The 13255-nt window shown below is 50.2% G+C and overlaps 1 protein-coding gene across 5 annotated transcripts in view; it reads right to left on the minus strand.

The window, feature by feature from the left end:
* The window catches only part of ST3GAL5 (ST3 beta-galactoside alpha-2,3-sialyltransferase 5), a 67908-nt gene that overhangs the window by 19445 nt on the left and 35208 nt on the right, over positions 1-13255 (minus strand). For all 5 annotated transcript variants that reach the window (XM_075571501.1, XM_075571519.1, XM_075571510.1 and 2 more), the window contains one exon: positions 7298-7403. In XM_075571501.1, the coding sequence (XP_075427616.1) occupies positions 7298-7403 (106 nt within the window). The remainder of the gene's footprint in view (positions 1-7297; positions 7404-13255) is intronic.

Raw genomic sequence — 13255 nt, forward strand, 5'->3', positions numbered from 1 at the left:
AAATTCTTTTTTTTTTAAAAGAAAAAAAAAAGCAAGAGTTAGAAAACATGGTTTTCTTAAAATCTAAAGCTAGACTACACTGGGCTCTGGGGAGAGCTCCATTTTAAACTTCCGAACACTTAATATGTCAAACCTTTACATCTCCTTTAACCATCGGATTTAAAACAATAAAAACTGCATTTTAAAAGGAAAGAAGTCTTAAATGAACAGTCTGGGAGCAAAAACAATGTGATTAGCGGGCACTGCTGCTTTAGTTCTCATTCCTTCTTTTTTTTCTCCCTTCCCCTCTTCTAATACCCCACCTCCCAACAAAAATAAACCTAATTTAGGAAACAAAACTACCAAACTTCAATTGCATCACTTGTTGAGTTCCCATGTAGGTTTGCATTTTCTTGCAAATAACTCATATTATACACTGTGCGCTGCCACTCCGTTACACGGTGCGCCGCCACTCTGTTACACTGTGCGCCGCCACTCTGTTACACTGTGCCCCGCCTCTCTGTTACACTGTGCCCCGCCACTCTGTTACACTGTGTGCTGCCACTCCGTTACACGGTGCCCCGCCACTCTGTTACACGGTGCCCCGCCACTGTTACACGGTGCGCCGCCACTCTGTTACACTGTGCGCCGCCACTCTGTTACACTGTGCCCCGCCACTCTGTTACACTGTGCCCCGCCACTCTGTTACACTGTGCGCCGCCACTCTGTTACACTGTGCCCCGCCTCTCTGTTACACTGTGCCCCGCCACTCTGTTACACTGTGTGCTGCCACTCCGTTACACGGTGCCCCGCCACTCTGTTACACGGTGCCCCGCCACTGTTACACGGTGCGCCGCCACTCTGTTACACTGTGCGCCGCCACTCTGTTACACTGTGCCCCGCCACTCTGTTACACTGTGCGCCGCCACTCTGTTACACTGTGTGCTGCCACTCCGTTACACGGTGCCCCGCCACTCTGTTACACGGTGCGCCGCCACTCTGTTACACGGTGCCCCGCCACTCTGTTACACGGTGCCCCGCCACTCTGTTACACTGTGCCCCGCCACTCTGTTACACTGTGCCCCGCCACTCTGTTACACTGTGCCCCGCCACTCTGTTACACTGTGCCCCGCCACTCTGTTACACTGTGCCCCGCCACTCTGTTACACTGTGCCCCGCCACTCTGTTACACTGTGCCCCGCCACTCTGTTACACTGTGCCCCGCCACTCTGTTACACTGTGCCCCGCCACTCTGTTACACTGTGCCCCGCCACTCCGTTACACTGTGCCCCGCCACTCCGTTACACTGTGCCCCGCCACTCCGTTACACTGTGCCCCGCCACTCTGTTACACTGTGCCCCGCCACTCCGTTACACTGTGCGCCGCCACTCCGTTACACTGTGCGCCGCCACTCCGTTACACTGTGCGCCGCCACTCCGTTACACTGTGCCCCGCCACTCCGTTACACTGTGCGCCGCCACTCCGTTACACTGTGCCCCGCCACTCCGTTACACTGTGCCCCGCCACTCTGTTACACTGTGCGCCGCCACTCTGTTACACTGTGCCCCGCCACTCTGTTACACTGTGCGCCGCCACTCTGTTACACTGTGCCCCGCCACTCTGTTACACTGTGCCCCGCCACTCTGTTACACTGTGCGCCGCCACTCTGTTACACGGTGCGCCGCCACTCTGTTACACGGTGCGCCGCCACTCTGTTACACGGTGCGCCGCCACTCTGTTACACTGTGCCCCGCCACTCTGTTACACTGTGCGCCGCCACTCTGATACACTGTGCCCCGCCACTCTGTTACACTGTGCCCCGCCACTCTGTTACACTGTGCCCCGCCACTCTGTTACACTGTGCCCCGCCACTCTGTTACACTGTGCCCCGCCACTCTGTTACACTGTGCCCCGCCACTCTGTTACACTGTGCCCCGCCACTCTGTTACACTGTGCGCCGCCACTCTGTTACACTGTGCCCCGCCTCTCTGTTACACTGTGCCCCGCCACTCTGTTACACTGTGCCCCGCCACTCTGTTACACTGTGCCCCGCCACTCTGTTACACGGTGCCCCGCCACTCTGTTACACGGTGCCCCGCCACTCCGTTACACTGTGCGCCGCCACTCTGTTACACTGTGCCCCGCCACTCTGTTACACTGTGCCCCGCCACTCTGTTACACTGTGCCCCGCCACTCTGTTACACTGTGCCCCGCCACTCTGTTACACTGTGCGCCGCCACTCCGTTACACTGTGCGCCGCCACTCTGTTACACTGTGCGCCGCCACTCTGTTACACTGTGCGCCGCCACTCTGTTACACTGTGCGCCGCCACTCTGTTACACTGTGCCCCGCCACTCTGTTACACTGTGCCCCGCCACTCTGTTACACGGTGCGCCGCCACTCTGTTACACTGTGCGCCGCGCTATTATACTGTATGCCACTCCGTTACACGGTGCGCCGCGCTATTATACTGTATGCCACTCCGTTACACGGTGCTCCGCGCTATTATACTGTATGCCACTCCGTTACACGGTGCGCCGCGCTATTATACTGTATGCCACTCCGTTACACGGCGCGCCGCGCTATTATACTGTATGCCACTCTGTTACACGGTGCGCCGCGCTATTATACTGTATGCCACTCTGTTACACGGTGCGCCGCTCTATTATACTGTATGCCACTCCGTTACACGGTGCGCCGCGCTATTATACTGTATGCCACTCCGTTACACGTGCGCCGCGCTATTATACTGTATGCCACTCTGTTACACTGTGCGCCGCGCTATTATACTGTATGCCACTCCGTTACACGGTGCGCCGCGCTATTATACTGTATGCCACTCTGTTACACTGTGCGCCGCGCTATTATACTGTATGCCACTCTGTTACACTGTGCGCCGCGCTATTATACTGTATGCCACTCTGTTATACTTCCAAACGGGTTTATTTGTAAATTTGTATTAGCAATGCAATTTTGATTATAGAAAAAGAAAAGCGCTCTTTGAAGAAGTGCTTTTCTACTCATGCTCACGGATGTTCTTGTGCAATTATTGCAGCAACTATCCACGTGTCACTTGGCCTTCTTACCAGAAACATGATGAAATAGATTTGTGGATCCTCTGGGTTTCCTGGCATTTACCTTAATACCAGCCCTATGCACTATCGTTGGTACCATGAATACGCTTGTTGCTGCAGTTTGATTTCTTTAAAAAAATAAATGATTTTTTCCTTGAAAAGTTCTGCTCTACACTGAGCCCCTCGTGTAAACCTACGCATGTACATTGTTATTTCAGCTGAAACATTACAAATGTGGCAAACTGGGAAATAATTTTTTTTAATCATTTCTAGATCTTCCTAACTCTTATGAAAATCGCAAAAATGAAAAGTTGTAAAATCGATTAAAAAAATTATTTAAAAAAAAAAAAGATTAAACAATACTTGTACGTGCCTGATTTTTTTTGCCAATATGTATTCCTCATTTAAAGCAGCAAAACAGGCGACATCTTATGTTTTTTTTTTTTTTTTAAGTAAATTAGTTCTGTAGTATTAGATAGTGACTTTATAGTTTTTTGTTTTTATTTAACGCAGTTTTGAATGCGTTTAAAAGCCTCTTTGATTTCTATCGCAGCTTTTAGCCCACCTTCCCAGTAGTGCAAGATCTTTGCATCACTTTCCTGTTTGGGATAATGTGTTGCCAATGTTCCCAGCAGTTTGAGTTGCAAACTGTAAAACTACGGGCCCGAGTATTTGCTTATGCACACGCACTTGGCGGCCTGGCAGCGCGTGCACAGATTACAGCCGCAATCTGCGGTCTGTAGGGGAGCAATGGGATGTCCGGAGGGCGGGGCCATGTCGGGGGGTGTGGCCATGATGGGGCATATCTGCCCTTCCATTGGCTGCCCACTGAGCATGTGACGCGTCGCGCCACTGGAAGACAAAATTCTTGTCTTCCCTGCCAGCGTACGCGTCACAGCCTTTTGCGCACACACACGGCCACTGGGGCCTCCCCCATAGAGGGCTGCGCTCTGTTGCGTGCGCGCCCGGCGGTCCATGGGGACCTGGCCTAACAATAGATAATGTTACCGTAGTAATATATGGGTACATGGTAGCTGCTGTGCTACACTAATTGAATCAGCCGCTATGTTTGGCGTCCTGCGTAATCTGATTTGACATACAGAGGGGGGGATACCGACCCCTTGCATGCGTCAGTGACAGAGTGATCACGTGATTGCGGGAGAAGGGCTGTGTCACTCTGGTTCTGCGTCCCCTCCGGCCGTCAAAAGGGGTTAAAAAGGTGAAATTAAACATAGCACTCCTTTCCACAAATAGTTTAACAGCTCCCCCTAATAAACCAAAGCATGCTACAATCAAGATTTGACTGGATTCATTCATTTGGAAATGGCTATTCATAGGGGCCATTGAGGGAGTGTTTGCCAATCGTTTTCTTGACCCTTATCACGTCCTGTACTTATCAGAGAGCCAATGCAGATTAGGGGAGGGGAGAGGGCGAAGGGAGCTCTGCCTGTGCAAACTCCTGTTGAACACACAGGGACATCAGACAAAGGAAAGAAAACCCTCCTCCACAGTATAGCCCAACAAGACTGTGATCTAATTCCTGTACACAGGCAGAGATAAGATCAAAACACAGAGGGTTTATTTATATTTGCCCTGGAAATGCATGTGCCTCTCTCTCCCGGTTACTGCATTACAACCGGCATTTTCCACACCCACAGGCATGGCCTTTAAAAATATGCATTGGGGATCCAATACTAATCTTTTTAATTAAAGGACCACTAAAGGCAGGATACCCAGGATTACCTTACACCAGTGCAAGGGTGGCAAACTCTAGTCTTCCAGAGTCACCAACAGGCCAGGTTTTAAGGATATCCCTGCTTCAGCACAGGTGGCTCAGTCATTGACTGAGCCACCTGTGCTGAAGCAGGGATATCCTTAAAACCTGGCCTGTTGGTGGCCCTTGAGGACTGGAGTTGGCCACTCCTGCAGTAGCGTTTGTCTCACTTTCCTCCACAGCGTTTATTGTGCCTAGTTGGCAGCTTCCAAGAGACTAAAGAGAAAGGAGATCATTACATGACACAATAACAATGCTGGAAGGGTTGTATAAAGCCCAGTCACACCCATTGAGTTCTCCTTGTTGCTTCATGCTTCACTGGGCGAGATACAAGGATCGCGAGGCTGGCAAAACCCAAAAATTCAGCTGTGCAACATTTGCTAGTTTGTGTCACTCAGGGAAGGAAGAAACACTTCCCGGTTCCAGTAACGGATACCCACACATTCAGCTCTACCTTCATCAATAATGTACCCTGGTTTCTACCCGCTCTGCACGATCTATTAACCCTTTCTGTGCCAGAGGGGCCTGTAATACATTACAATGCAATTTGAGGCTCCTCGGGCAACAAAATGATCAAATACCTTATATTTTCTATATATCTGTATCCAATCACTTATAGTACAAAACACCTCGCATAACTGGGGAATAATTTCACTTTTTTTTTTTTTTGCTGGCCTTTGAAGCAGGTAAACTTTTCTCAAGTCTTAAACGGTGACTAGATTTTTGTATTGTGAATGAACATAGTCCTAATAGTCACAATACCTAAACCCCTCCCACTGCACATCCAGTTTGAAGGTGCAAACACTCCTCGGATGCCTTTTAAACAAAATCTGAGATCTACAAGTATTTTAAAGTGTGTTTTTATTAAATAGGTAAACGTGAGCTTAGACTTGGGCGGGGTTTGATTTCCTCTGGCTGTTCCCTATGTCCGATGTCATGGTGTGCTCAGCAAGTTCCAACTCCAGTTCGAGGGATACCAACGGGTCAGGTTTTACGGATATCCCTGCTTCAGCACAGGTGGCTTAATCAACTGGCTCAGTCAGAATGAGCCACTGATTAAGCATCTTGTGCTGAAGCAGGGATATCCTTAAAACCTGACCCGTTGGTGGCCCTTGAGGACTGCAGTTGGCCACTCCTGCACTAGCCCCACCACAATCCACATTCACTCCGATCTCCTCAACCACATTTCATATTCACCCTTTCCCTCAACACATTCTACATTTACACTCATCTCCCTCTTACAGAGCATACTAACCATTCTCAATCACACACCATACACTCCTCTAGCTCAAAACTAAAATTGCACAGTATTGATCCTCATGTAAAAATCAATTAATCTTTTCTCCAATAATAAAAGAGCGAGAAGAGAGTAAAAAAGGTGTAGGTTGTGATACTGGAACAATAGGTGTTCCTTGCTTCAAATAATGATTTGTAGAGCTTTCAGAACCTCAAGTCTTATTTCTTTTTGTAAAATGTTTTACCAGGAAGTGAGTAATACATTGAGCGTTATCGCTCATGTTAAGTATGTCCTGGGCACAGTTATGATGACAGATACAGTACATGGTTACAAATACATATTTACATTAAGTGAACAGGGTTATACATTATGTACAAGACATTGCATGCACAGTAAGAGATAATATGTTATAGACGTATGTAACTGTATTTTATTTTGCTTATTTTGCTGTACAATTATTACATGTGCTGCAACCAAACTTTTATAAAGATACAGTATGAAATAAAGCAAGTCATCAACTTGCAGCCCGTGTGTCAAACTCCACGTCCCAAGGGCATTGGGTTGGCATTTGGACGGTCTCGTTCTTTCAGCGCCGTTGACATTTATTCCACTGAAACTCGCCATAAAAATATTTGGTAGAGATGTTAAACATTTTTAAGCCTTTCGAAGAATGGTCATTTTTAAGTCTTTATGAATATTAAACAAATAAAGGTATATTTTATGGTACACTAACTCTTCTAGTTCAAAACGTATGCATTTTGATTAGAGGGCATTCCTGCCACGGCCCTAAAGATAGTGGCACTGGATTATATATTTTTAAGAGAGGCTCTGCATACACTGCCAACTGACTGAAGTATCCATTCGTGTTCCTACATGTTAATAAAAGGCATCACAGCCTGCCCGAGAAAGTCGAAAAACAAGAAGTGTCAGTTCATAAACAAAATAACCAAGTGGCAATCAGCATCGCAGGGAATATTTTTATACAAATGTGACCTTAATTTTTTTTGTCTGTGTCAGGACAATGCTGTGTGTGTGTAAAACGGTAGCACAAAACATAACCTCAAGTGACATCAGGCGCACAGGAAATGGCATCCGATTGTTTCGCTGCTGGAGGGAACAGCTCAACACATTTATGGAAATGTCCTCGTAGACAAGCAGACAGACAGACACTGCTCAAATAACAATGAGGCTCATGATAGATTACTTGAGATCAAATTAGGTAGAATATCCCACCTTGATCCGATCAGGATTCACATTTCTGATGTCACATGTTTCCGAGTTCACTCCCACTCTCCAGATATAAATGATGCATAATACAAATACAGAGACTGTGACACACCTGGAATAGAGCAAACAAAAACAAACGTCAAAAAAATATACAGATCATCAAAAGTCAGAGCAAATATCGAGGGGAAAAAATAACCAATGAAGATGGGTTGGGTCATTCTAATTGTTGATTTCTCGAGTGTGGAACTAGTCAAACAAATGATTCAGCCGTGGAGGATGGCAAAAAGATGACAAACCTCTGCAAATTTACCAAAAGTTATGTTTTTTTCTTAGTCTGCCACAAAGGTAACACGTGCTACCTCATCACAAAACAATGCCATGAAAATCAACCAACCCAAGTGTACATCTGCGTTGCCCCAAAGGCGGACAGCCTTTGGCACAGCCAAAGGGTGTGAGCCGTTTGCTGCTGTTTGGTGATGTTAAAGCTGCTCTATTTCAATCAGAAAATTACCAGCCCTTTATCCCCTGTACCCAATTTTCCAACTCTCTCTGTCCATGAAAGGTCTATGAATTTACTGTATAACCCTGATTTTTTAATGTAACCATGTATTTTTATAACTCTGTGCCCAGGACATGCTTGAAAACGAGAGGTAACTCTCAATGTATTACTTCCTGGTAAACCATTTTATAATAAATGGTGCAAATATTGCAGAGATGAAGACTATTTTTGCACGTAGGGTCCCATTGCACGGACAGAACCAAATCTTTAATTGCTTACTCATGACTTTACCGTTAGGCTACGCTTATAGTACTGGCTACAGCGACCCGTGACGTCACACATCCCCATCGCTATATCGAAAGTAGCACTCTGGTGTGTGATGTCGCTGCCAGCAAGTGGCTATGTGATTGGCTGCTGCCAGTCACATGGTGCGGCTGTCTCAGTAAATCTCAAAATCTTATGACTACAGCGATTTTGATAGCTGTGACGTCACACGTCGCCATCGCGCCCACTATGGGCGGTCGCTACGGACTAAATCGAGTTGTTCTGCGGCTGCACGCCGTCGCCGCAGCCAAGACTATAAGCGCAGCCTTACTCTTTGAAAGTGGATGCTGGAAATGTAAAGAAACCTTTAATAGTGTGCAATCTCTCCAATATCTTTCAACTAGTTTGTGTTCGGAAATGGAGTGGGAAGTGAAGCAATACGGACAATAACCTTTACCGGGAGTTCCGACCCTTCAGGAAAACAAGCAAACATTCCAAGACAATTTTCCCTACATGGTACACTGCGCTGGAATTACAAGCTATTGTAAAATCATTCATGGCAATTCCTAGTGGTTTCGTCTTTTCTTACATTAAAATGTGCAGTTGACACTCTTATTTTTGGTTTTCTGCAGGAGCCAAATGTTACCATTTCCCACTAAACGGACATGACATTTCAGAGTGCTGAGATGTGATCTTTTTAACCAATAGCTGAGAATTCCACTCATTTTTGTCTTTGAGATTGTTTTTACAACATTCCCTTAATGCAGGGGTTCTCAGGATCACCCAACAGCTCAGGTTTTCATGATGTCCCTACTTCAGCACAGGTGGTGCAGTAGAGGCCTGAGCCACTGATTGAGCCACCTGTGCTGAAGATGGGATATCCTGAAAACCTGGCCTGCAGGGGGTCTTGAGGAGAGGCGTTGAGAACATCTGCCTTAGTGTATTATTTTAGGAAGTGTGCTTGCTCAGAATGAAGGGGGTACATTTAGAGCTTTATTTTTTTTTTGCATAGAGATTGAAGTCTAATAAATTATTATCCACAGACTTCCAGGTACTTTGCCTGGTTAGTGGGCATGTTCAAACCATAAATATGAAAAGAAAAAAAGAGTAGCACCCCAAAATAGTGGTCAAGTGGTGAATATTTATCCATCCAACATTTTGGTCCAACACCTTGAGAAAGATCGGCTGTGATGAACCGAAACATTGGATGAATATATATTAAGCACAATTTTTGAGTGCCACCTCTTTTCGTTTCATGTTTATGGGATTTCACATGGAGTTTCAGCACCCGCAAGTATCTTTCATTTGTGAGTGCACGTTCACTTCTATTATTGTTTTTTTACAAAAAAAAGGTTCATTCTATTCTGCTCTCCTAATACACTTATTTTTAAATTTCAATCATGGCGCAGTGGAGAGAAAGAACATAGTTTGACAGTTTGATCCCAAGGGATCAAAAAAAGACCCCCCATTATCAGCATACCTAAATAATCATAGAGTGCAAATATTTGGAGGGACATTTTTTTGATCCCTTGAGATCAAACGGTCAAACTAATTTTTGAATTTTAGTAAACATTGAAAAAGTATATCCAGTCTATTGAGATTTACAGTGCTGCTGTATATAAATAGCTATTTCCCCATTTCTAGCTATGCTGTTTAGTCCATTACCTCTTTCTTGCCCTGAACGTGGGGGAGATACACGGGAAATATACACGTGTTAACATGGTAAATTTAATCAAATTATTTCAATTTGGAATATTTTCCCAGGTATCTCAGATGTGTTTATAGGTATCTCACCCTATGGAATATAGGTTACGCGACCTAGAGGTATACTGAACAAAACAACAGGGCACTCTCCTAAATTGGTGTCTCTCCCCTATTTGAAAATGGTGAGATTTTTGACTACTGGCTCCCAGGTGGCATTGCAGCAAACTAGGAGAAAAGGGCACGCAAATCAGATGTTAAACTGTGCCATTTAAATACATAGCTAATTCTAAAGAAAAATTGCTAAAAAAACTTTTTTTATTTTTTTTATCTAGCCAAATTGCACGAGGTCTTTCAATGATTTTGTATTGCCAATTTTAGAGTTTTATAAATCGTCCCCCATGAGTGAAGGGCCAACAGCGCAACTCTAGGGGGTGTAGAAATGCTGGTGGATATTGCCTCTTTGCAAGTCACCCTCTCCACTGAAAGGCTCAGCAAAGTTTCCTTCCCTTAGGCCAGATCCCCATTGGTCGCTGCGGCGCCTGCTGCGGCGTGCGCTCCAAACACCACAGCACAGCCTCTATGCGGCGTGCGCTCCACACACCACAGCACAGCCCTCTATGCGGCAGGGCCAGACACCACAGCACAGCCCTCTATGCGGCGTGCGCGCCACACACCACAGCACAGCCCTCTATGCGGCAGGGCCACACACCACAGCACAGCCTCTATGCGGCAGGGCCAGACACCACAGCACAGCCCTCTATGCGGCAGGGCCAGACACCACAGCACAGCCCTCTATGCGGCAGGGCCAGACACCACAGCACAGGCCTCTATGCGGCGTGCGCGCCACACACCACAGCACAGCCCTCTATGCGGCAGGGCCAGACACCACAGCACAGGCCTCTATGCGGCGTGCGCTCCACACACCACAGCACAGCCTCTATGCGGCGTGCGCTCCACACACCACAGCACAGCCCTCTATGCGGTAGGGCCAAACACCACAGCACAGCCCTCTATGCGGCGTGCGCGCCACACACCACAGCACAGCCTCTATGCGGCAGGGCCACACACCACAGCACAGCCTCTATGCGGCAGGGCCACACACCACAGCACAGCCTCTATGCGGCGTGCGCGCCACACACCACAGCACAGCCTCTATGCGGCAGGGCCACACACCACAGCACAGCCCTCTATGCGGCAGGGCCACACACCACAGCACAGCCTCTATGCGGCAGGGCCACACACCACAGCACAGCCCTCTATGCGGCAGGGCCACACACCACAGCACAGCCTCTATGCGGCGTGCGTGCCACACACCACAGCACAGCCCTCTATGCGGCAGGGCCACACACCACAGCACAGCCTCTATGCGGCAGGGCCACACACCACAGCACAGGCCTCTATGCGGCAGGGCCACACACCACAGCACAGCCCTCTATGCGGCAGGGCCAGACACCACAGCACAGCCTCTATGCGGCAGGGCCAGACACCACAGCACAGCCACTATGCGGCAGGGCCACACACCACAGCACAGCCTCTATGCGGCAGGGCCACACACCACAGCACAACCCTCTATGCGGCAGGGCCACACACCACAGCACAGCCCTCTATGCGGCAGGGCCACACACCACAGCACAGCCTCTATGCGGCGTGCGCGCCAGACACCACAGCACAGCCTCTATGCGGCAGGGCCAGACACCACAGCACAGCCTCTATGCGGCGTGCGCGCCAGACACCACAGCACAGCCTCTATGCGGCAGGGCCAGACACCACAGCACAGCCCTCTATGCGGCAGGGCCAGACACCACAGCACAGCCCTCTATGCGGCAGGGCCAGACACCACAGCACAGCCTCTATGCGGCGTGCGCGCCAGACACCACAGCACAGGCCTCTATGCGGCAGGGCCAGACACCACAGCACAGCCCTCTATGCGGCGTGCGCGCCACACACCACAGCACAGCCTCTATGCGGCAGGGCCAGACACCACAGCACAGCCTCTATGCGGCAGGGCCACACACCACAGCACAGCCTCTATGCGGCAGGGCCACAAACCACAGCACAGCCCTCTATGCGGCAGGGCCACACACCACAGCACAGCCTCTATGCGGCAGGGCCACACACCACAGCACAGCCTCTATGCGGCGTGCGCTCCACACACCACAGCACAGCCCTCTATGCGGCAGGGCCAGACACCACAGCACAGCCCTCTATGCGGCAGGGCCACACACCACAGCACAGCCTCTATGCGGCGTGCGCGCCACACACCACAGCACAGCCTCCATGCGGCAGGGCCAGACACCACAGCACAGCCTCCATGCGGCAGGGCCAGACACCACAGCACAGCCTCTATGCGGCAGGGCCAGACACCACAGCACAGCCCTCTATGCGGCAGGGCCAGACACCACAGCACAGCCTCTATGCGGCGTGCGCGCCACACACCACAGCACAGCCCTCTATGCGGCGTGCGCTCCACACACCACAGCACAGCCTCTATGCGGCAGGGCCAGACACCACAGCACAGCCTCTATGCGGCAGGGCCAGACACCACAGCACAGCCTCTATGCGGCAGGGCCACACACCACAGCACAGCCTCTATGCGGCAGGGCCACACACCACAGCACAGCCTCTATGCGGCAGGGCCACACACCACAGCACAGCCTCTATGCGGCGTGCGCTCCACACACCACAGCACAGCCTCTATGCGGCGTGCGCTCCACACACCACAGCACAGCCTCTATGCGGCAGGGCCAGACACCACAGCACAGCCTCTATGCGGCGTGCGCGCCAGACACCACAGCACAGGCCTCTATGCGGCAGGGCCAGACACCACAGCACAGCCTCTATGCGGCAGGGCCAGACACCACAGCACAGCCCTCTATGCTGCAGGGCCAGACACCACAGCACAGGCCTCTATGCGGCAGGGCCAGACACCACAGCACAGCCCTCTATGCTGCAGGGCCAGACACCACAGCACAGCCTCTATGCGGCAGGGCCAGACACCACAGCACAGCCTCTATGCGGAGTGCACGCCAGACACCACAGCACAGCCTCTATGCGGCGTGCGCTCCACACACCACAGCACAGCCTCTATGCGGCAGGGCCACACACCACAGCACAGCCTCTATGCGGCAGGGCCACACACCACAGCACAGCCCTCTATGCGGCAGGGCCAGACACCACAGCACAGCCTCTATGCGGCAGGGCCAGACACCACAGCACAGCCTCTATGCGGCGTGCGCGCCAGACACCACAGCACAGCCTCTATGCGGCAGGGCCACACACCACAGCACAGCCTCTATGCGGCAGGGCCACACACCACAGCACAGCCTCTATGCGGCAGGGCCACACACCACAGCACAGCCTCTATGCGGCAGGGCCACACACCACAGAACAGCCTCTATGCGGCGTGCGCTCCACACACCACAGCACAGCCCTCTATGCGGCAGGGCCACACACCACAGCACAGCCTCTATGCGGCGTGCGCGCCAGACACCACAGCA

This window comes from Ascaphus truei, chromosome 1, assembly GCF_040206685.1.
Source record: "Ascaphus truei isolate aAscTru1 chromosome 1, aAscTru1.hap1, whole genome shotgun sequence".
Lineage (NCBI taxonomy): Eukaryota > Metazoa > Chordata > Amphibia > Anura > Ascaphidae > Ascaphus > Ascaphus truei.